General features: G+C 38.8%; 1 protein-coding gene across 2 annotated transcripts in view; it reads right to left on the reverse strand.

Annotated features, from left to right (window-relative positions):
* Positions 1 to 26,567, reverse strand: part of gpc6a (glypican 6a) — a 176,242-nt gene that overhangs the window by 52,956 nt on the left and 96,719 nt on the right. For both annotated transcript variants that reach the window (XM_074615065.1, XM_074615057.1), the window contains exon 4: positions 16,394 to 16,559. In XM_074615065.1, coding sequence (XP_074471166.1) covers positions 16,394 to 16,559 — 166 coding nt within the window. The remainder of the gene's footprint in view (positions 1 to 16,393; positions 16,560 to 26,567) is intronic.

The following is a 26,567-nucleotide window of genomic DNA, read 5'->3' on the forward strand; positions in this document are numbered from 1 at the left end:
CTTAAAGAGGGGTGAATTAAAAGTATTAAGATTGATACTCAAACCTGGTATTGCCAATTAACAATGAATTAAGTTGTAATAATATCCAGGGGCCTTGTCTCTGCCAAGCATAATGTGCAACCATTCACTGCAACCCAACCTCATCAAAAAGATGTGCATATGCAGTGTATTTAAACACGTATCTGTTGTATTTAAGTCTACATGAGGTTAACACAAACACCTTTGCCAACAAAATTGGACAACGTTTTTAGTTTATTGTCTGTTTACAGAATATCAGAAGAAAGTTGACAACAGATTGGACTAAAATCTGGTGGAAAGACCCTTAGCCTACAATCAGTTGATGGGATTCTGGTGGTGATTTGATCTGATCAAACGATTCATGTGTTTCAGACAGAACTATGTGTGATGGTGGGAAATCTGGGACTTCCAAGTGTTACATGATTAACATACATTAATATGCTATTTTTTCAGTAGTTCAAACCCAGAAGGCTGATGATGACATACAAACAGAACTGAAAATATTTACACATCATGTGACAAACAAGCAGAAGTCACTAATCCATTTATTTTCTGTACTCACTGTAGACTCAATAAGATGTTAAAATGTATGGCCTATTACTTGTGGTACATTATAATTGTGGCATTTTGTAGCATATTCATTTCTTTTCATATTTCACTTCTGTGCTGGTGTATAGTAAATACATGTATGTCTTAACTAGGTGAATATCGCTATCTCACACTCTGTTCCTGATCTGATGTTGCGTGTGGTTGGCTATTTGTTTTCTCTGCACCTTTTCCATCTGCACACTCTGATAGGCTTAAGTGGAAAATTCAAGGTTAACAGAGCCAAATTATAACCAGCATGTGGGCTGAGCAAGCCCCTAGTTGGATTGCCATAGTAAGATTTAGTGAAGCCAAATAATTCAGAGACTGACTCAGGCAACTATACTATATAGTATCTCAGACAGATTTTGACCTAAATTGGAGGAATGATGCACCTTAGCATTGGGGTTAAAAATATCAGTTATTGGCCGCATTAGGGTGCTAAAATTAAAGGGCAACTTTGGTATTTTTCAATCCGGACCCTATTTTCTCATGTTTCCAACTGACTATTAGTGACAAAAAATTCTGAAATTGGTCCAGTATTGAGGGAGAGCACTGTAGTCGTTCATGGGCTGCAATATGGTGCTATTGGGGCAAGCTGGCTCTGTCATCTACGTCCACTGAAACGACTCTCTGAGTACCTGTCAACTCACAAATCACGCCTTGCCAAACTCAGCCCCAAGACCTCCCAATAATCCAACCCCAAAATCTGATAACAGTTTACAGCATTTGAGCATCATGGACAAAAGATATATTATATTATCTTCTTTTTTTAGGTTGTGTATGTTGTAATCTAGACCTGTGCTTTTACAGCGTCGTCAGTGAATAGAGCTACAGACAGACCCCACTCTTCTGTCTGTTAGCGGCTGTACCTTTGAAGAGCACTCCTGTTTGTTTACTCTGGAGGCTCAAATTGGGCGTGATGCTTGGTTAGATTTCCATCAGGAGCTGGCTGGAGGTCACTGCGGGGGGCCAACCCGAGTCCTGTGAAGTCTTCAGCTGCCTATGTTTAGCAGAGTACTGCTCTAATGCTACCACAGAAAAAGCCCAGTGGAATACAGAGAGTGGAGGGGAAATTGGCAGCTATTCTGTTACTCATTCTATAAAAGACTCAAAGACCTAAATGATATCCTCAGCTGAGTTCTGACAACCTATTTTTCATATAGCTTAATGAATATTTGATGTATTGTGAGCATGAGTCAGCCATATGAATTGCTACGAGGAATTGTTACTGCTACATGCTTAAATAACTTCTGAAATTGTGTCACATACGGGGACACTTTTTAAAAACGATGGGCTATTGATGAACAGTATCTTACAGATTAATCTGTTCCAACCATAAATCATTTGGAGGGCAATGAAAGCCACATATTATAGTGCACAGGCTGATGTTCAGCCTGTAGCTCATACCATCTATACTACCACTCTTTCTACTTCTTATATTTGTCTTGTATTTGATACTTTGTCAGTTTCAGAAGGCTGGAGCTTGTCAATCATGACAAACTTCACATTGTTGAAAGCACAAAGCCTCATGATTCTGTTTGTGGATCCATTTTAAGATTCCCAAATCTCTATGACAACAGTTGCTTATTTTGTAAAAGGAGTGCACAGAAGACACATTAAGTTGTTATAAAATAGGCAAGAAAATAGATGATCATGTTTGTGCCTCTGTTGATTTGGTTCAGTATCACATTCATGTGGGCTAATAGTGGGGTTGAAGGTGAAGTTTTAAGTCCAAAGAATTACAGTTAAAGTGGTGCTTGTTGATTTAAAACCCTCGTTTTAAATTCCACTTCTGACTTTTATTTTATTCAGATTGCACTCAGGGGAATTGTTCCGTTTCTGTCTGTCCACTGACTGCCAGATTTGGATTATCAACAAACATTTCAATAGATTTTTAGAAATATGTGATTTGCATAAAAAAATGTGTTTGGTACTGCAACTAAAAAAAAAAGCCTTTGAATACAACGCTCCCAATGGTGCACACTGAGACAGAACGAGGGATTGCTAGTTTTAAAAGTATTCATATTTCAACTTTTTCCATTCTTGGTTGCAGATTTTCCAAATCATGAGGCGGATTTACATGTTGATGTTATTTACATTTCTCTCTTAACAAGGACCACTTTTCCATTCCATTAATTCCTGATAATAAACACCTGCTAAGTAGTTTGACTAAAACTGTCACATATTCGCAGAATTGCAATACCGTGATATTGACAAGCCAACCGCAGGGGATCGCAAGCAACCGCCACAACCGATATGTTCATAAACAAGTATTTAAATAGTTTTAAAACTGTCATCTTTGTAATTATTTGCGTCTGGAACACACAAGCTGCAATAAGTAAGTTACACTCTTTGGTTATATTACCCCTCTGAACTTAATTTGTATCACATAAGCGATCGTCTCACTATTCAACCCTCTACTTCAGGCTGTGACCGACAGTAACGTTACACATGACTTCTCATTTTTTGGTGAAACTACATGGCTGGATAGCTAGCTAGTCTTGTTGTTAAACATACTGTCAAATTATATTTACTGTTTTTCAATTGTACGCAATATTATTGACGTTGAATCTTGCTAGCATGACGTTTGCTTTCTGGCTCGTAGCTGAGCGGACTGGAAAGATCTCCCGTTGCTAAGTCGAATCTAAGGTTTGTCCTATTTACTGGAGCAGTGACAACATTTCCATTGCGTAAGAACCTTATGGGATGGTAATGATTTTTCCAGGTATTAGCAAACCCTCGGGATTACCAGGGAAACGGAGCGAATAGATTGTGAACATTTTTTGATTTGGTTGCAAAAATGCATGAAAATATAAGTTAATGGCCTCAATATCTTTTTCCTTTGGTAAGTGACCATGGCTTAAGTGGGATAATGCCCTTTGAGGTGTCCATAATCAGGAATTAATGGACTTCGCTGAGGCAACCCTCCTCCTGGTTCTGGCCTCCAAGTTGTCCATTTATTCCTGATAATGGACACCTCGTCGGGCATTATCCCTTACATAAACAATCAAATTGCCCCACCATCTATCCATCTATCCATCTATCCATTGACTGACTCAGTGGGTTGTATTGGCATGGTTGTTTACTGCTGGCTCCGTGGTGCTTTTTCTTTTTGCTCCAGGCAGCATGCTCGGTTATTTTCTAATGGAAAACTCTCCTCTTTTTTTTTTCCTCACCCAGAGGGATTTGGAAAGACTTCAACAAACTACCTGCAGAGTCTCTTGGGGTCTCATTCATGTGTGAATCTGTGACAAATCAACAACTTTTATGTGGAGATGCTGAGAAACGAATAAAGGGTTCCTAATTATCAAGGGCATTTTTAACCCTTTGATTTTTTAGTTTTATGACTGTTTTATTAACTTCGACAGGTATTTCTGCCATCTGATAGATCAAATTGACTTCTTTTACTTTTGGTCACTGCTCAGTCAATTCAATTTTGATGCGGTGAGTGGTGCGGGAGTGGTCAATACACATTCACACTCTAAGATCAATTTCTGTCACACACGACTAGATCCATCCTGAGCAGGTACCTATAAAATCAGTTATAATATATGTGCTCTCTGGTTTCCTGCCCACTGCTCGGAAATTACATGGTTTCCAATATTGACAAGAATAACATCGACAAAAAGTGAGTCTGTCTACTGATGTGTACTGGCACATTGCGGAGTTCCTTGAGATGTAATTTTATTAATACATTTTTTTGAAGGGTGGAGGAGTAGAAGAAAATTCTACTGAGATTTATTTTTGAGTGGGAGTTAATAATGATTTCTCTTCTGGTTCATTGCCCGTCGCTGGGATAACTCTCAGATTTCTGTGGTGGAAAATCTTGGACTATTTCACACCACATATGCCAGGCGGGCCCAAGTGAAATGAGACACATGAGAAAAAATATCTTACTGGGCTCTGCATGACTGCTCTGGAGTCAGAGGGAGGACCAGAGCGTCAAGTCTTGGGCAAACCCAGAGTACAGAAATGGTCAAGGCTGGCTTAGACTGTGTTCAAAACCACCCCGTGTGACCTTGACTTAAGGATTTAAGGGCATATCATTAACCAAAATATGTGAACTGGTAGCTCCAATGTCACATACAGTCTGTCCTTCTCTCCAAAAACAAGTGGCCCTTTTTTTACAATAGTTATTATCAAATACATTTTGAAAACTTAGTAAATTTATGTTTCCAGCGAGCATCAACAACAGTTTGTTATTGCAGCCATTGCCCTTCCAATGTTGATGTGAATTAATCTGAGTATAATTCTGTTGTATTGGAAATGATGGAACATAATGCAAAGAGAATTGCCACTCAGTGCCCACAAATACAAGTCTGCCCAATGATTAAGAGTTATGAAAATGGAGAGAATAACTTTCACCATCTGCCAGTTCCAACTGGAGAAAAATATCTGCAAACAAAAACTAAATCCAACAATATAAGTTGATGACGCACGGCATAAATTTCTGGCGATGGCTGATTATTCCTTTGCCAATGGTGGCGTTTATCCACATGGTGACAAAATGTCTTATAATTATGTCTAAACAGTGCATGACTTAGATCAGTTTATATGTCATGGAGATATTGGAGTCTGTGCGTTGAAGATAAAACAAGACTCGGTCAAAACCGTGTATATGGCTGGAACGTGTATGGTCTGTGAATTTGTGGCTAAATTGTTATACAAATAGTCAATGGTCATGTCTATAATGTTAAATCGAGCGGTACATGTCCATCAGGTCTGGCGAGGACACTAGGGGACCCGCTGCTCCACTCAACTGGCCATTCAAGCGGTGACGTGGAATGTATCTGATTGGTCCCTGGTTTTCTGCCTGCCGTTTTTCAAACAGGAAACAACATGGCAGCCTGCTCGTAAACTTTCTGTTATTCCGTCTAAATAATCCACCGAAATCTACTTCTGGAAACATTTTAAGCGAGAAATAGGCTATGCCACTGCTGAATCTCTTTCATTTTAGAACTAGATCGCTTAGTTTCACAGCTTGGTCCATGTTTCGTGAGCCAGACGCATCGTGCTTGACGGGCTCAATTGCATAATGGACTGTTCCCGCCTTTTCATTTTGAAAGAGCAACGTCCAATGAGGAAACTCCAACACTCAGCCGACTGTAACTTCATCACTCAGTCAGTCACTCAGTCACTATTGCGTTTTTATGGCTGGCCCTGACTTAAAATGAGAAATTCATCATTACTTTATATTTTTCTTACACTAATGATGCCACAAAAATGATGCAGAGAAAGTTTATAGTATAACACTTTTGATATTTAATGCTATTAAATCAACACAATCCCTTAGAAGTGTTTTCTGTATGCAAAACATACCACCGTTCTGGGTGATATAATGAATATAACCAGCGTAAATAACATAAACAACTCTGCAACTGTATTTTCCATGGGCGGAGCAGCTCCATGACAGGGAGATATCACTGAGCATGCTCCTTGTTTACATGCTTTGCTAGTTTGACAACAAGCTGAGAGGAAAACTACGCTGGCTTTGTTCAGTGAGGGTATGTGTGTCGCCTAAATACTGAGCGACAGTATGGCTCTTTGATGTGTTGTCTGTTGCTGCTGTCTCTTTCATATGACAACATATAATTGACACTCAGCACCTGTAAAGACTTCATGGAGTGCCTCTTGGAGATTATGCCTGTTTAAAGTACAGTATGAACACTAAAACTGAAAAAAAACTGATGATTATGGTAAAATACAAACTTGAAAAAAAGTATTTTTTAAATATTTCTGGTACATTCACTATTTGAGTTTAGCTCTACTGTTTTTATTTTTCACAATCAGAATCACTGTTCCACATTTCCAGTTTTTGGCAGCATCATGACTCTACATTTAGTACTGTTGAAAGATCTATATTTGATTTTCTACCCTAACTCATGAATCTGTGTTTCCTTCTTTCCACACTCCAAATAGATGCAGCTAATGCGTCAGCGACTAAATATTGATTGGTGACTGGTGAATATGACAGTTAATCTGTGTTAGCCTTACAATGACCTGGTCACATAAAATGAAAGCATAAAATGACTAATGCCAATGATTTAAAGTCAACGCATTTTACATCCACTGCATGATTATAAGCAGAGAAAAGCAATGCCTTCAATCACCTTTATTAGTTTATTGTACTTGTATTGAAGTCAGAGGAAGCACACTATAACTTGATTAGCAGAGCTGAGTTACCTATCAGTCTTAGGAATGAATTAATGGGATCAATCTTTATTCATATTTCAGTTTCCTTTGGCTTTTTAATTCTTTGCAGAAGCCACAACATGTCACAGACTGAACCTGATGCAAACCAATATGTTGGAGAAAAGAGCAGCACGGCTTGCTCTGGTGAAATGAGAGTGAAATGGTTTTAGGTCACAATTTACACAAGAAATAAAGAAGCCTGTGTTAGAGGCAGGGTTGGTAAAGATTTTAGAAACATTTGTGATATTTTTTGAAATTCTCATTTAATCCCGACAGCAATCAAAAAATCAAACACTCTGACAAAAAAAAAAGAAAACAAATCAGATATCTGTGACTGTCACAGGACTGTAATAAACACGTCCAATCATTTCATTCGGGCCGCTACCTGCCTGCCTGTGCGCACTCTGCCCGTGCACTCATTGCTCGTCACTGGATTCTTCCGCAAGCTGCGAGCTTGACGGCTGTGAGTTTCTAAAAATAGCCATGTTCACGTTCATTGTGATATGTTTATGTTGTAATGCAAATGTTGGGGGAGTGGCTTTGGAGGGAGGCATGAAGGGACGTACTGTAAGTGTTGCCGACTTCGCAACTTTCTCGCTACATTTAGGAACTTTTGGAGCTAGCTACTTATATTGGAAAAGAGTTGGCAACACTGGGCTTGTTTTTTGTGGCTGGATAATATTTTTAAATCTTGTGTACTCCCCCTTTGGTCTAATGTGACTTTGTGTCGATTACAAGCTATGATACCTCAAGGAGACACATGCAGCCTGGCATGGCATGGTGTGCTTTGCTGTAAGACGCATTTATTTTTTTGATACTACCACAAGGAGTTGTCATAGGCAGAAGTTATGAATAAAAACAGGGCCTTTATCGATATCTCTTTGCGTCTTTGAGTTCTCTAAAAGCGCTATATAAGTTTAATTTATTATTTATCTTTACTTTACTGGCAGGAGATCAGAAAACACATTTTGTGAATGATCATATGGGAGCTTTGAAATGCACTGAGAAAAATAGCATCCGATTATAAATTGTTTGGGAGATGGTGGGACACCTTTATCTGCTCCTAGAGCATTTTATGATTTCCTAACCTGTTTGACGAGATTATAGAAAACAGGATAAAATTCCAGTAAAGTCGTGTTTAAAGTTTATAATTATTAAACAAACAATGGAAGACCTGCAGATTATTTTGAAGCAGCCCTCCAGAGACTAACCGCGGTAAAGCCACGGATTAAGTTTTGTCCCACCAGACCGCTGAGCACTCTGACCTTTCTTTGAGAGGCTCAGTCTCAGTGAATGAGAACACATGCAACATGCAATAAGAGATTACAAACACATAATGTCTGTGCCAACATGCTCCACAGTGCAGCCATGCATTTGTTTTATTTGAAGTACCGCAGGACACAATGGGGTGCAGATGTTTCATATCATTTATCAAGTCAGACAGACAGACACATAGGAAATGAAGTGAGGAAACTCCAAATGAGCTTCAATCCTTGTCCCATCAGGTTTTAATACATCCAAAGTTAAGCTCATGTTAATGTTGAAAAAGCTCATTATTTGTGTAGCAACTGTGAAATAACCCTTTCACTCTTACTCAGAACGCTCCTCGCCTAAACACAAACACTGCCAAATCCACTCTGCTAAAACACGTCTAACGTCAGTTCCCTGTGACACGTTTGCAGCTGCAAGAAGTGAATCAATTGCAAAAGACTCACTGACTTGCCAACATATTTGTCTGTCTTTGGACAGTCTCCACAGGCACTCACTCATGCACTTACAGCTGCATTGTAGCTCAACGAACAAATATTTCTTGATCGGTCTTTTTTGGGGGGGCTTTCGACTATGGATTACTCTAGCTCATCTGAAGTCTTAAACAACATGTCTGTTGTTCCTCACATATGGACGCTCATGTGTTTTTTTATTAATGCTGCAGCTGCAAGACAGTACTGCTTCTGCTGCGGAGGCAATAAAACTATTAAATAAAACATAGCTGGCCATCAGCTGTGGTAACTCACAGTATTAAAAGTATATGTTTGCTTGTATAGCTGCGTAAGCATTCCTGCCACATGTACAGAAAAGCAGCATCTTGCAGATTCTGCAGAGCCAGTAGCAATTAGAAAGAAAACAAACTGGTTCTCTTGATTATGCTGAGGATATGGAGATCACTTTCACTCGGCTCAGTGAGTCATCCAGTCTTCAGCTTTCTGACAGGCAGGAACCCACCAGCTACAGTAGCTTGTTTCTTCCTGTCATGTCTGTTACAGAGACCATCATGCTTCATACTCAGTCAGCTTCAGTGTGTGTGTGTGTGTGTGTGTGTGTGTGCATGGTAAATGTCTCAGGTTTCACTTAAAGATGCAGCATTTTTATGTCATACTTGAGGAATGTTAAAGCCACTGAATTACTCTTCAGTTAAAGCATGCGGATGCTGAGTGACACTAGAGCTTTTTAGAGAAAGAAAGGTAGAAAATTTGCAGACATCTTTAAGGCTGCACTTTGCAGTAAAAGCAGAGTGTGAGCTTAATTTCTGCCAAGCCATCTATATCATTTAAAGTAAAGAACTGACAGGGCGTTCATCTTCATAATCTCGCAGAAAGTCCTTCTTGGAGGACAGAAAAAAATATTGCTTTGGATTCTCATGAACTGGGGGGGTTGTGGGGAGGTCCAGTTACACTGGGACACAATCCATGCAATTAAAAAGAAATGAGCAAATAAAATCAATGAGGATCGCTTACACTGTGGTGTCAAAGGACTCAACAGAGGACAACACAAGCCTATATCTTAATTAGGAGAAATAATGTATACACAAGCACAGCCCAGTGTGTGCAATAAGGGAATACAATGGTATTTACAAATCACTTCTCATTTAAAGCAGGAAGGAGTTCATTACAGTAAATCCATTAAAATAAACCTTACCCCCTGTAGTTACAGCTTGCTATGCCTGTCAATGATAACAGTAGTGGAATTACCACTCGAAATTCTTTGTAATTGTTTCAGCAACTGGTTCTTGATTTCAGACAGAGGTAGACAAAAGTAGGCCTCTTATTTTTAGCCGGCGATACACGTATTAGATAAAACTAGAATTACCGCCTTGCGGTTGTATGCCTACGCCAACCAGTCAAGTTGCAGTTTACATCCATTCCTGTCCAAAATGTCATCACTTCATCACTTCATCATTTTATCCTGTTAGACCTTTGTGTTAAAAACATGTTTTGTGAGGTCAGTGACCTTTGACCACCAAAATCTAACAATTTTATGCTTGAGTCCAAATGGACTGTTGTGCCAAATTTGAAGAAATTCCCTCCAGGCATTCTTGCAATATCGCATTCACAAGAGTAAGACAAATGGAAAACTCGAAAAAAATGCTGTCGGCCATGACTGTCGCAGCACGGAGGCAAACAAAGGGCAAAACAACTGCTAACGTTAGCCTAAACCCATGACAAGTTTTCACGCACTATTGAAAAAACACTCAGTGGAATTTAGGGATATCCTGAGAACCAATACTTTGGTACCAAGTCAATGCCAAAACTCTGAAACGTGGCAGTACTCGTTTCTCTACAGTATCGCAGGTACGGAAGGTACAAGGTATCAGGGCTCGAGACTAATGGTGTCCCGTCATCCCTGATAATGCTACAGTACATTATGAACAAGAAATCCGTGTTGAAATCGGCAGGAGGAGAGCTAGTTAACGCTGTTAGGAGCCGGTGGGCAGCACAGTCCTGGCCGGTTACATTGAGTTATATCATGATGTGTTCAAGCTATATTCAGTAAAAAGTAGTATTGGGCGAAGGTAATTTATAACGTTATCATGATGTGTTCAAATATAATTCTAAAATGAAATATTTGGTGAGAAACTTGAGGTGGATCATCAGGGAAATAAGCATTAGTTAATGATATGCTAATGCTTGGAGTTCAGTTACTACTGTAGGTAGTAAGCTAGCGAGCTGGACATACTAACAACTGCAGCTTATGTTATCCAATAAACCGTTCCTTACACTTCTGCTCTTGTGTTTTTGGTTTTGGAAACCCTTCAAACTCTTTAGATGAAGTGTCGCTCTTACTACAGCCCCACGCACATCACTTCAACGTGTGGAGAAGTCCACAGCTTGAAGGGCCTGTCGTGCCTAGTGATGGCTGCTGAGCTATGATTGGACAATTACTGTTTAGGGAAGTGGTTTATCAAAAAATCAATTAAAAACTGCCATTAATTTTGGCCATGTGTAGCTGAAATATGAAAAATGGCGTTGATCACGGTGTAAGCCTGAAAAACTGCAGTAGTGTGCGAATAACAGCATGTGTCCTCTCTCTCTCTCTCTCTCTCTCTCTGAGGGTATTTTAACAAGGTGCTGACAAGAAAAATGATAATGATGTGTCTGTCATGATGCAGAGCTGGGTAGATTTGTCACGATGGCAGGTGACTGATGGTCTGGTATCACCCATTGGCCAAACCATGAATTCTTTCCCTGAACATTCAAGCACACACACACGCACGCACAAGCACACGCACACGCACACACACAGACACGCGCACACACACAAAACTCAGGATGCCTAAAATCACTCAGCACAGGTACGAGCAGGTAAATCACATCCTTCCTGAGGTTGATGCTCGTTGTTCACTGACAGTCTGTCGTCCATGTGCAGCCTGAGAGCCGCCACGTCGTTACGGTAACCTTTACAAACTGTAAACTACTGTACTGTGACTGTAACTTTGAAATGTATGACACTGATGCTGTAATCATTCTTCTTCTTCTGCATAGTGATATGTAGGCTACATCAAAGTATTCACCAAGGTTATTATTGTTTCAATGTTACACCGATTTTAGGAATAAACACAGCAAAGGCTCATTCATTCTGCTCTCCCCAGTAATGCTTGTAAACCCCGCAGAGTGATACTGACATCTTCATATTCAAACTGCTTGTGTTTATATGAGTAAATCAAAAATCATGAGTGGTTATCAATTTGTCAGATTGCCCGGAATTTACTTCCAATCTCAAGCTCGTAAGTCTTGTTGATTTGTTTGGTGTTGCAGCGTGTCTCATAAATTCCACTGGTTCTGTTGTTTATGCTCTAAGTGACGTTTTAATGGCTTTGTACAGCATTTAGAGCACTTGAGAAAAACTTGCCTTCACTGGCTTGACATGCTTACAACTAAAATCATGTTGTGTTGTTATTGTTTTTATGTCTCTATTCCTATCTGTTTATTTTTTTACTATAAATTCCAAAAGCCACTATAATATATGGATAGGGAATAAAAAACTAATATTTGAACATCTAGTTTTATCTAGTATCTAAGTATTTGTGAAAGTGCACAATACTTTAGGATGAGACAAAGAAAAACTATAGCGTGGTGTATATTATAGGCAATATACAAACGTTTCTCTAAATATATGAATATGTGCAGTACAGTATAGCGCTGATTAAAGATCTTTGTTTATTTTGGAAAGGGACAAAATAGAGCAGCAGGCTTTATTATCAATATTCAACGTATTCTCATGCAACAGTTCCTATGATATCTTATGTAAAGGTTATTCCTCCTTTTTCGTTCGTTTTCCTACGAATGTCCAGCATTATGTGTCAATATCCGCTCGTTACATGAATACAGTCTTTTAAAAATAAACTTCCATCTTCACAGGAAACAATTTCCTTGGGTTTAGGCAAGAAAACGACTTAGTTAGATTTAGAAAAATATCAACTTAATTAGGATTAGGCAACAAAAGTAATTTGTTAGGTTTAGAAAAATATATACTGAGTTAGGTTTAGGCAACAAAACTACTTAAGCTTCGGAAAAGATCGACTTGGTAAGGTTTCGGCAACAAAACTACTTAGTTATGTTTAGGAAAAAATTCGACTTGATTAGGATTAGGCAACAAAAATACTGTTAGGTTTGGAAAAAGAACAATTTAGTTAAGATTAGGCAACAAAACTACTTAGTTAGGGTTTGTGGTTTGGCTTAAAATTACACCAGAAGTGCCGTAACTTAAGTACGTAAGTTACGTAATAAATAAATCAACGTTGACTTCTGGTTTCACCTGGGACACAAATGTCGGTCTCCTGGGTAAAAGTCTGGTATGGCATTAGCCCCTAATTATATCTCCAGGTTGACAATTACATGGATTACATACAAATTGATTTTGTGGGATATACACAATTTACAGTGCATTACTTTTATTAGGTATAGCTACGAATGGTGGATCAGATCAGCCTGCAATATTACGATGATTTCAGTGACTTATTATGTAGGCCATTCGCTTGCTCATTTATTTACTTTCAGTCTCAGATAAAAGGAGGCAGGTACAGTATGCATCTGTTATTGAGGGCCACCAATACATCGAGTGCCAGAATGACAATAAACGGCACAACTACTCAACTGTTGCAACTAGAGTTCCCTGTTTCACATTTTCAGCAGAGACACCATGTGTCTTCTGCTGTGTTGCATCAGATGAAATAACATATTTTCTGTGGCAAAATGATGACAGACGAAACCTGGTCTCCATTTTTCAAACAAAATAGAAAATCAGCCATGTGATGTGACTTTCATGTGTTGTTGTGAATCTGTTTGAGAATAAGGTGTGCCCCATTTGTTGTTCTGCGCCAGAAATTGTTCTCTACAGTATGTCAGCAGCAGTAGTTGAAGTCACCGTGTGTTTTGTGTTTTGGGAATGAGGGAACATGCAAGAGAATATTTCTATAAATGTTTAACAGGAAGCAAAAAACAACAGTTAGTTCATACGGTGCTGTTGTTGTGCTCCCTGTTGTGATTATTGAAAACTGGCTTTTAAGTTTTCATTTTAGTCCCACCAGTTGTTTGTGGTATGTTGCAGTGCTATACAGCCTTTTAAAGCTGATTATTTAGACTCTGTATTTATATTATAATTGTATTTGTTCTAAAATACTTATTTAAAATGCTTCATTATGGTAATGACATTATGTCTAATGTCTAATTATCATTAATGTCTATTTAATTAATGCCTGGTAAGTCTAAAATATAAAAAATCCTTCTGTAAAGCCATTTCATCAAGGCGCACAAATGCTGAGATAAAGATCATATCCTAAACCACATTTCTCAAGTCCACTGTTTCATTGTATTGAGCTGGAAATGAGTCAAAGACACACACTCTTGGCTTGGACGGCCTTCATGCTTGTTCCATTAGAAAGGCTTACCTCATTTGACACATTTTATGTCATTGCCAATCATTATCCAGCAATTCAACTCAAAATGAGGAAACTGTTTCCAAGCCAGCTTGTTATATTTAGTCTGTTTCAGGAGAAAATGCTTGGCAGTGTTCATTTTCTGTTTTCCTGGCTCATGTTTCCATATAGCAAACCGTAGGCATACGAGGTGCTGTACATACCACATGCAGAGTTTAAATTATAGACAGCCATTTGGACTCATCATAGGTTACTTAAATTGAAACCAGTCATGTATTAATTGCAACCAGATTTTTCTGCCATGACATTTAAAAAAAAGGCCTATAAATGTTACAAGCATGTCTATGAGTATCTTAATTTAATGCAGCTCATTGTATAATGGGTTGTTAGTAGCAGTGACAAGCTAGTATGGCATGGTTGGTACCAATGGATTCCTTAGGCTTTCTAGTTTCACAGAATCCCAGTATATTCACTTAAGATTTAAAACTGAGCCCACTGCAACCTCCAAAAAAATCAATTGCATTAAAGAAATTAGTGGCATTAAAACAAATTTGTGTTACCACGTTATTATCGCGTTAACTTTGACAGCCCTAGAGAAAATGTTTGGAAATCCACTTAATGTTAATTTCAGGTAATTAACTGAAGATTTTTTGTTTTTACTGATTTACTATATTTAACTAAATGTAACAATATATTTACAATGTTAAAAATAATATAAATCTGTCGACCTTGTTTTATTTAGTGTGTATCTCCCTCCAAAAAAAGATGTTGCAATAGTATTTTCAATTTCGATTTGTTCTACTAATGAGGCAAGCACAACTTTGTACATTAGAGAGAAAAAGAAAACTGGTTTTAGTTTAGTTTTGGCATTGTTCTATTTTTTGTCTGTATTTAATAAAAGCGAAAAAAATGCATTAGTTATATAAATGTCCCTGATTCAGCTGGATTTAGAAAGATTACAGAGCGTTTCCAGAACTCATTTTGGCTCTTGCTGTTGAAGTTTAAAACTAAATAAAAAGCATTAACTCTCCTTTCCATTGTGGTCTTACGAATCAATGGTATCAATAGTGACATTTAAGCATGAACAAAGTCCACAGGTAAATGTCATTGAGGGTGCTTAAAAATGAAAGCTGTGCCTCTAATCTAACCTTCTCTAATAAGTGATGATTTGAAGGGATGACAATGACAGACTGTGTACGGGCTCAATCCATAAATTTCTATAATGCATAGATGTGCTCCAGTGGCGAGAACTGACCTATGATACATTTAGAAGTTGTCTCTGAAAGGTAAATCAATATTTCTTGCAAGCTGCATGGTAAGCAAATCGAAGTTATTTAGCAACAGATAATGAATACAAAATGTCAGCAGACATAAAAAAATGAGCCTTTCATGGTGAGAATAAACATCCCTTGGGTTCTACATTTCTAATTATAATACCCTCAACAACTTTGTCTTTCCAAACCAAAAAACAATGCCTGCACAAAAAAGTGGTCCAAAATTAAAAATCCACTTTTTCTACACCCCAAGGGCGTTTTTGTCTAACCAGATTCATCATTCTGTTGCAACAACAGCTTTTCCCATTACTGTCAAGCAGAGCGTCCCTTTGCGGCAATAGATTTGCCTCTTCACAACCGAACAAGACACTAACTTTTTAACACATGTCATAAAGCTGCGAGACATCTCATTCAGCACATAGGGGCCTGTGTTGATCTGAGACTTCAGACATGCCATCGGAGAGAACAAGCGGTACGTCATCTGATGGTTTCTCGAATGACAGGCCTGTCACAAAACAGCCAAAAGCTTAGAAGAGCAGCTCACTTGACACACAGTCTTCAGGGATGTCTCTTGAAAAAAACGTTGCCCCATTTAAAAAAACCAAAACCTGTTAGTGTGGGTGGGAGGATGGGATTGGGGTACATAACAAATAAAGCATTGGCCTACAAAAGATCCAGAGGGAACACTCTATGTGCCTCCTTGGTATCCATTTAACAGGAGGGCTTACAGCATCCAGCTACTTACAGCCTTACCGAAGTGCTATATTACTCACCAAGCTCAGCTGGAAACACTATAGAAAATGTGTTTGCCTAGGATCTGCTGTCCTTTATCAATCCCAAACAGCAGGGACCAGAGCTTTAAGCACTCTGCCAGGGTTCCAGCAACAGCAAACAACATTTCAGACAGAAAAAAGAAAGAATGGTTGCACAAATAAGATTTCAGTTTTGTCTCTGTAAATCCTTTAAAGCTGAATCTAACAGAGCACATCCTACTGAATTCCCACAGAGACTATTCAAAGACACTGCCTTGGAAAAATAACATGCAGACTTAGAAGTACAAGTGTGCATGCAGACAGACAGATACGCAATCCTTAACAAGAATAACAAAGAGAATATGAGAAACAGGTGCAAGGGCACTCGATTTGAATCAGAATCTTTTATTTCTTACCGATGAAGAGGTTCCATTCAGCGTCTAGGTCGGCCTGGTTCGCTAAACAGCCCCTCATGACGTTGTGACAGTAGTTGTGACAGGGTTTCAGCCCAGGCATGCCGCGACAGTATGGACAGTACAGCATCTTGGTCAAGGCTTTGACACATGCTGGAACTACATTCACCTATAAAGCAAAGAGACGTTCTTCAGTTATGTCAAGTCTTTTCATTAAACCTCAGTAATTGTTTCAAGACATGCTGCATGATTCCTAAAATTAGAGAGAGAAGTTGTGATAAAACAGGAATATTGCACACCACATCTTTCTATATTTCTACAAAACATCATGAGGTTTCCACAGAAACTAAGCATCAATGGTAAGGAATTTAATTCCCAATCGAAAGTTCAGGGGCTGGGAAAGTCAGACGCATTTCAACTTTTGACAAATATCCCCCACACTACATCACATCTTCTGAAGCTTGAAATGTGAAAACCCACCAGATAAAACTGTATGACAAGACGATGTTTACAACTCTGTCCATCTCGATTCCTTGTGAAGGCTGCGCCTTTTGTTGTTGGGCCATGTCATTGTACAGGCTTGAGTGAAAGCGACAGGCTTCTCACATCTGCTTCCCTTCAGAGGTGGGGATGCAGAACGGAGAGTACATCTGATAATTGGCCTGTCAGCCTCCGTATTCATGCTTGACTTTAGATTTTGTCCAGCACACACACTGGAGACTACTGGTGTGTGTGTGTGTGTGTGTGTGTGTGTGTGTGTGTGTGTTCGCAGGGAAGGTTGACATATCGGTCAGTGGTTGTCATAAGAAGGACCAGACAAACGGACACCATCCTCTATACTTAAAGGGTTTAGCTGTAGCAGAGTATGGAGGACGGAACCTGTCAAAAATAAATAAATAAATTAATAAATAAATAAATGAATAAATAAATGACTCAATAAATAAATATGTCATTAAATGTAGCAAAAATTATATTAAAAATAAATGAAGCCATTAATTAAGTGATAAAATGTGATATAAATTGATATTTCTGTTATAATTTGCTTCTTTATTTATTTAGCTATCTATCTTTGTATTGATTCCCTTATTTATTTACTATTCTGTTTAATTTTCCATTATATATATCTATATATCTATTTTTATTAGTTTTTAATGTATTTATTTATTTTTGCATTTATCTTTTATTTACTTATTTATTTTTTATTTATTTACTTATTTTTTTTAAAATTTATTTTATATTCATTTTTAAATGAAAGCATTTATTTATGTATTTATACACAATTTTCCCATTGCATTTCACCCCTTAATTACTCCACACACTTATTCATTTTTGTATTCTTTTCTTTATACAATTCTTTACACAGTTTGCCTCATTATGCAAATGAGGGGTACCCTACGCCGTACCCTACGCCGTACCCTACGCCGTACCCTACGCCGTACCCTACGCCGTACCCTACGCCGTACCCTACGCCGTACCCTACGCCGTACCCTACGCCGTACCCTACGCCGTACCCTACGCCGTACCCTGACCTAATTGCAAACAAACGGAAAGACACGATGGAACCCAAAACGGCCCACACTGCCCTGGCCGGTGGGCGGTGCTTGGTTTTGGCTCAACTGTTTTCAACATGTTTGCCGCGGGTCACAGATAAACAGTACACTAAAATATGTCTCTGAAAACATTTGAGGCGAGAAATAGACATTACAGTAACAGAATCTTGATTCATATTTGATCAGCACAACCTAGTTTGATAGTTTGATCAAGTTTCGCGAGCCTGGTACGTTGGGATAGAGGAATATAATTTGTTTAAAGTTGATGTTGAGTCGTGATTATGCAAATTCAGATATGGCGAATGGTCAGTCAAATTGCTGAGCTGTATCCATCACGCAATGTGCTGCCGGATCTCCTGCCCTCTGTCGACTACATACGTAGTGTATCTCCACAATAACTACACGTTGCGGTGATGAAGACCGCAGCAACTGTGATTGGTCACTTGCTAGCATCATATTTCCTCCTACGCATTTCCAGCTGCTCCTTCTCTCTCTTGTTTGTGTTGCAGGAATTTCAGTAAAAGTAACTGTTGCTCAACATTTATTAAACATGATACACTCAGATTCAGCAAAGAACCGTCTGTGGTTTCAGTTGCCATTGTTTAAAGTACACAAAGAAACTCAACACAGTGGCACAGTGAAAACCCCAACGCCATCTAGCGTTATGGAGGCGTAATAGCAAACCGACGCAGACACACCAGTGCACAAGCACAAATGCTCACAACAGCGCAGGTCACTTGCGTAAGCTACGTGCAGGCTCTGCATAGAGCCTCTGTGCAACTATGATAAACCAGCCCTTACACCGGGGCTGCCCAAATGGGGCAAAGTTGGCTGAATCCATTGGTACCAACCATGCTAGTTTGTCGGGAAGGAGGCTAAATAGGCAAAATTTTGGCAAAGGAAAACTGGCATGGCGATTTTCAAAAGGGGTCCCTTGACCTCTAACCTCAAGATTTGTGAATGAAAATGGGTTCTATGGGTATCCACGAGTCTCTCCTTTACAGATACACTTTAAACTTTATGATAATCCCATTCAGTTTTGGGCAAAAACATGCAGTTTTTTGAATGCAGTATGAATGTGTTATTTTGGCCTATTCTAAAAATGGTGTATTTTAATATTTCTGCATACTGGAGTCCCTAAACAGTCTTTGAATAGCATCAATTGGGTATGACTGGAAATTAGCCCAATTGTATTCAGCAGGTGAGTTTTAAGGGGTTAACTATGTAAAAGCGAAAAAAAATAATCAATTAGGGGGACTTGCGATCTTAGTATCATTATGCATCTTTTCAACACAATACAATGGGTGTTTGCTTTTGGCAAGTGGCCCACCATTAAATTCCAGTTTTGGCCCTCCGTGGTAAAAGGTTTGGGGACCCCTGCTTTAGACCCTCAATTCAGCTGAGAGGAAACTCTTTAACAGGAAAAAAGAAGAAACCTCAGAAAGGACTAAAACAAAGGCATGCAATTAAGGTGAGTTTTTATTCTGAGAAAGATTTTTCCATTACTCATTTTGTGTTTTACTATTTGCTTTGTCATTCGTTAGTTTGACTTTTGTTTACATTAATCCTGTTGGAAGAAAGAAAAAAGAAACATGCACAGACAGAAAACACAAAGCCTGGTGATATAAATACAGCTGAAGATGAAAGTGAGATGGCCCTGAAAAAAGAAAACATCAGTGCTCCTTTGTAGCTCCATGACAACATCTGATGCTGAGCATATGATCCAGCTCCATTCTTGTCTCCAGTCTGTTTAAACCCTGTAGTGTGTCTTTGATTTTACTGGTACAATGGCCAGACCACCTGTGTGTTCATGTGCTTGTGAGGGAGAAAAAGAGGAGAGAGATGAGAGAAAATACAGGAGAGTAGAGACAGAGACAGAGTGGGGGAAGACAGAGATGTATGTTATTAGTGTATTTGCTTCCAGTGCTGCTTGGCAGCCAGCAACAACGACCAAATGAACCATCGTTGACATTTGCAATCTGCCACTGACATCACGCGATGTCTTGTAAGAAGGCCATTAAACCAGGTTGCTGGCTGTCAATTTCACCACTGCATGTCACCCGCTGGTATGTGTTCGCGTAAATTGTTTATATCACTCTGGGAGTGTGGTTAACATATGGGAATTTTTCACAAACAAGGTTCCTTTGATTGAACACATTTCACAACTGACATGCCTGGAAACCATTTATGTGTCAGGCTTCTGTGGCATTATGTAAGGAAAATAATCAGATGTTACTAATGGGGCTTTTTGCTGGTTTTAAGATATCACTTTAGGAATAAATGAGACCAACTTAATTATTAATGCATGTGTGGGTGTGTGTGAACCTACAGTGTTTCTGTTCCTTGAGGAAAACGGCCAGGAAATAGATAGAAATGCTAAAGAGCTGAACAAAATGTTAATTCAGTCAGTTTCCAAACTCAAACCAACTTGTAGGAAAAATTACAATCATTTATAGGTAACACTTTACTTTAGGTCCCCCTATTAAGCATTTATAAGCACAAGGACATTTGTTTATTAATGTACAGTATTTATCAAACTTTATAACCCCTCATATTATTTACTATATTGTCATTCATTTACTGTTTATACATCAGCCTCCACTTCTAAATAGATACACTTATATTTGTTTACAATTACATTATAGTGTGTTATAAATAGGGATGAATATGGAGCCGATCTATTCAATTCAATTCAATGTTTCTATACTATACAGTATACATTATAGACTGGCATTTTAATTCCTGTGTTTTTGACCAATAAGTTACGCTTGAATTGTAATTCCTGTTTATTTTGAAGATTTTTTACCGAGTAACTGGTTTAGGATTTATTATTTTAAATAATAATTATTATTCATAGTAATAATAATAATAAAACAACTCAAATTCATACAACTATAAATTTATTTGTTACATTTTGTTTTACAAAATTAGGAAAGCAATGTTTAAGTCAAGACTGATTACTCCTAAAAGAATGATCCCAGTCACTTCCGCACAGTGAGGCATACAGCTTATTAATTAAACATTGGTATCGGATCGGTACTCTGTATCGTCCGATACCCAAAGAGCCCAGGTATCGCTATCGTATCGGGACTGAAAAAGTCAGATCATTATAAATGCTGCATAGTGGTACTGCCAATGTATATTAATAAATGATGTTAATGTATTATAGTGCTGTTTGTGTCTGATATCAGCCTGCATGGACCCTTCACAGTCATTAGATTTTCATTAACTAGCCCTCTACATTTTCTAATTCACAGGCAATGCTGGAGGGAGTACAAAAAGAACAGCAAAGAGAGAAAGGACCGGCTGTGAATGAAGCCAAAGACGCTGCCAAAGACGCAGAGAAACAAACACCAAGAAAACAGAGAGACAGATACAGATGAAACAGATGGAGAGAAAACCGGACAAGACACCAGCAGACAAACAGAGGGAGCGGGCAGGTGGCAGGAACAACCCCATTTGGACTGAGAGACAGAACCAACTTCATGCCAATCACAGTGTTTGCTTTGGAGAGAGCTGCCTCTTATCTCCCAAAGAATTTTTCACTTGCGAAAACACACTTAGTGATTTCTATAATGATGTTAGTATATAAAATATTTTGTTAGCACATTATAAAAGCAGCCAATACCATATCAAGTTTTGCCCTTTCATTCATTAATCCACTGATTTACAGTGCTTGAACATAATCCCACATGCAGCTCTAACCTTTAGATTTCAGTCTGGTCATTCTGTTCCTGCACTATAGTTTTCTGCTTTTTATCACACATAGAAATCCACAAGTCAAATCTGACTGCTACCTGCAATTCACCAGTCTATTGTAACTGAGACGGGGATGAGACAGTTTTTAGATTGCACTTCCACCTCCACCAGCATCCTCATGCATCTCCAGCAATCTCCTTCCCTCCTCTCTGTCAATGACTCAAACCCCACAGATTAAATATAACATTCTCCTATCAAGCTATTTGAATCATTTTATTTCACAGGCTAATTTGCATATAAATATATTTGTTGTAGTGGCAGACGAAAGAGACAGGGAGAGCTTTTGTTTCCTCTGTTGGCTCAGCCCCACCCAGTCACTCTACCTGGGCAAGGACATTAAATCCAGTTTAAACCACCATCATAAAACAAAAACTAGTTGACAGGATGACTTTGGAATATATTCCCTTAATAAATTCACTGTTCCACCGCTGCATGGTATAAATGATGGCAGCCTTACAGAGGAGCCTACTGAATATATATAGTATACTGTATCATCTACTCATCATCAGCAAACCATTGCAAATGTCATTTTGTGCAATTTAATATCATCATATGTTTCTTCCAAATTGTACAATAAAGTACAGCATTTATTCATGAGAATATTAAATAATTAAAAAAAAAAGTTCTGGGATTAATCTGTTTCTGTCAATTCAATTAAACTTGGCCCAGTTTCTAGAGAGCCTAGTTAAAAGATATGCAGAAAACACTGGGAGAGTTTTCTTCACTATACACCCGTTCCTGACTGCACTCTTTACATTCACTGTGGCGTTTTAGTGGCAACCAAAGAAATATAATTCACACTGCAAATAGGAAAAGTGTTTTAAGCTGCCCTTGAGCTTTGTGAGCCTTTAGAAAATTTGCATTAAAATGGTGCCTCCTAACGCAATTATCTAACAGGGATACTCTTACATCAGTGCAGTTACTGTGCCCAGCAGTCGCTGTATGCCCTGGATGAAGAGTAATCTGATAATCTTGTTAGCACTTATTTACAGTTGAGTGGATGGAATATTTCACAGCAGGCTGAGTGTAGGACTGGGGCGCGAGATGCCTCAGATCCAGAGTGAGATTAAAACACTAATCTACTCATCTGATGTTTAAGTGCTGCGATAATACCGCATGGAGAGCATGTGTTTGTGCAGCGGTGGAGGAAGTATTTAGATCCTCTACTTAAGTAAAAGTAGAAATACTGCAATAGAAAAATACTCCATTTCAAGTGAAAGTCCTGTCCTCTGCATAGTGGTGCAGAAATATAAAGTATGAAAACACCCAAGTAAATTACGAGTACCTCAATTTTAAAGTGGCTAAGGGGCCAAGTACTTTCACTTTTGATACATTGAGTACATTTTGCTGTAAATATTTCTTTACCTTTTCTTAAGTAAACATTTAAATGTCAGACTTTTACTTGCAATGGAGTATTTTTACATTGTTGTAAAATTGTTGTTGATGGATAGGGATGTTACAACAACCGTTACTTCGGAACCAAGTCGATGCTGAAAATTCTGAAAACGTGACGGTTCCCGTTTTTCGTCCCTTCGTCCCAGGGACGATAGAAAATTTCCCTGATAATGCTACATTGTGAACAACAAATCTGTGTTGAAATCAGCAGGAGGCGAGCAAGTTAGCGTTAGCTGTTAGCAGCCGGTGGGCAGCACAGTCCTGTTTAGCAAAATAACGAAGCTAAACAGCTAATGTATGGAGGTTGCATTGATTACATTATGATGTGTTCAAGCTCTACTCAGTAAAAAAAACATACTATTGGGCAAAGGTTAATTGTAACATTATCCTGATGTGTTAGGAATCTTGAGGAATCTTGAAACTTGAGGCAGCTACAAATGGTAATAAAGGAGTGTATGTTGAAGTACATGTGATTTATTGTTTTACTTTTGCTTTTTAACATGCCATCAAATCGGTAACAAGAATCATGGAGTTTCACTGGCATTGGTATCGACTACTAAATTTCTGGTATTGTGACATCCCTAAAGTGCAGTACCCGTGTGACTGTACTTAGTTATATTTAGTGTTTTGTAGAGAAATGCTCCACTTACAAATGAGCGTGGGGTGAGGCATAAACAGCGGCCTACTCATTAGCCGGCTGCTTCAAAAGAGCAGCTTGAAGATGCAGTCGGTATTTCAGCCAGACTCCTGATGTGAGCGTTAACTTTATTGAGGATTGGAAATGTGAGATTATAAATGCAATGAGACTGAGCAATAATAAAGCAAACCGCTTTTCATTTCATCCCATAAAAGGCCACAGTCGGGAGCCATTACACTCACCTGAATTCACTATCAGCAGTGAGACATATCCGAGATAACTAAATCATTATAATAAAGGACAAGGCTCACTGTCATAATGAGAGATAACTCTAAAAGACACTCTTGGAAGGCACCACCTTGTCTATCCGACAGGGTGTTGTCATGCACATATGGCGTGAACTCCCTTTAGGAGTAACAGAGTGGGAAGAGCACAGGAGATGGAAATTGCTTTGTGCCACAAAGTAATGAAGTTGTGAGAAATGACAATGACTTTGCAAGCTACCAAGGCCAATCAAGGGGAACACTGGTGGGACACGGAGTCTGTCGCCAAAAAATTGTCTCAATAGTTCTGTCATAATTATTGTGACAGGCTGCGTTGCTTCGCGCTGATTGGACATGGATGTAAGACTGCATTGGTGCCCCAGCGTCCCCACTCAATTCCACAGCCATTAGTGTCAATGGCAATATGAGTGATTTGTCACTGTGCAAATCAGACCACCATCTGCTACCAACAGAAACATGTGCCGGGTCGCACCAAACGTCTGTGTAGAAACTTCACGTATTTCTTCCTAACCAAAGGATTACAGTAAAGGTTGTTGCAATAAAAATCTGTAATTCCTTAGGTTAGAGAAAAATTCATAACATAATCTGGAATATGCTCACAGAAGGCAACATAAAATACACAGGCAATATACTAGCCTTCTGCTGCACTGACATGACCTAATGTTGTTTTAATCCTAACATCGGATGAAAAAAAGAAGAGCAAACAGGAATTATGACGAGATAGAAATAATGCCAATGCATAACTTTAAAGATCTACTTTCATCACATACTGTACATCTGTAAAGCAGTAAAATATGCATCATGATATGTCTGCATTTGCTTTATCTGGTGTGTAAGAAAATATCAAAACACTTGAATATCGCCATATTATGCTTTGTGATACTGTATGATGGCTGCAATCTTTCTTCAGCTCAATGGGAATAAAAATGAAGTTATTCTATTTGGACCACAGTATTTGACCAACATTATTCCCCCTCATTTTAGTCCATTGGGCTCCATTGTTAAACCACATGCAAAAAATCTTGGGAGTCGTATTCGATTTAGAATTGAAGTTTGACAAATAAATCAATCAGGTATTAATAATAATTAAGCCTCATGCAGCTCTGCATCATCTCCAAACTCTGATCAACTCTCTGTACCTCTGACCTGGAGACAGTCATCCATACCTCTACTGCTACAGTATGCTCTGGTTTGCAGTTAAATTGTGAATTGTTCATTGAGCAGTGCTGTATACCAAGTTATATTTAAAAATGAAAAATTAATACAATATAAGGTTCTTCAGATATTTGGAAACCAGCACTTTGTTTCAGTCCAGCTGAACTGCGTCTGTGTGTTTCTTGGCGACACACAGCACAGCGTCAAAAATAGATGGAGACTCACAAAAATATATTTGCTGTTGTAAACCATAAACATGCCAATTCACAAATATATTTAGAGACTGAGAGGGTATTTAAGATAAGCACATGGGTAAACATGAGATGAATAGGGCTGCAACTAGCGACAATTTTTATTATTGATGAATCGTTTGGTCCATAAAATGTTAGAAAATAGTGAAAAATGGCCATCCCAGTTTCTCAAAGTCCAAGGTGATGTCTTTAAATGTATTATTTTGTCAGTCTAAAACCCAAGGATACTCAGTTTAATATGATATAAAACAGAGAAAAGCAGTAAATCTCCATATTTGAGAGCTGAAAACTGCATGTTCTGCCATTTTTATATGAAAAAAGACTAACGATTAATCGCTTATCAACATAGTTGGTGGTTATTCGTCGACTAATCATTGCAGCTCTAGAGATGCACAATATGACAGTGTATGCACTAAAGTTGTCATTGCTAATGAAACACGGTCTATAGCACTTTGTACTTTCACTAATCACGTCTCTGTGAACTTTAGTCTCCCTCCACTCACCATGTTAAATGTAAGACGGAGCCAAAGACAATTCCAGAGAGGCTGCACTAAAATCACTTGCTGTCAAATCAATGAATGTCTGGGACTGACAGAATAATCCACATGTGAGCAGCTGTGGCTCCACGAAACAACGCAGTGGTACTTGGCAGGCCCGGTGACCGATGATCTACCCTGACATCTACCATGTTATGTGGCATGTCTGGAGCAGCAGTTAGGACTGTTTCTTTAATTTACCAAGACAAGTGCAAACATGTTAAAAGCCAAGCCCACACTGCTCGATGACTAGACACAGCGTACCGCGAGCCATTCGGAATCTCTGGTGGGTACAAGACCGGCATACACTATATTTTTATCCATCTGCCATGGCGCCTCCTGGATTAAAGCACAGCACTCACCCCGTGTCCATCTGACTCTGAAGGTCTGCAGCCCAGCCTGAATGTCAGGGGCAAACAGGTCTCACGTGGCTGCCAGGAAACCTCCGAACAAATGTCACAACATCAGTGCTGACAACCTTCTCTAAGTGCTTTTTAAATAAAGATGTGGTGCCATACACTTTAAGTCAAGGTGCAAAAAAGTAGTCATAAGACGAGATCTGGGTTTAAACAGTCAACTGATGCGACATATTTTCACTGGTTGTTGGATA

The sequence above is a fragment of the Sebastes fasciatus genome, chromosome 2 (assembly GCF_043250625.1).
Source record: "Sebastes fasciatus isolate fSebFas1 chromosome 2, fSebFas1.pri, whole genome shotgun sequence".
In the NCBI taxonomy this organism is placed as follows: domain Eukaryota; kingdom Metazoa; phylum Chordata; class Actinopteri; order Perciformes; family Sebastidae; genus Sebastes; species Sebastes fasciatus.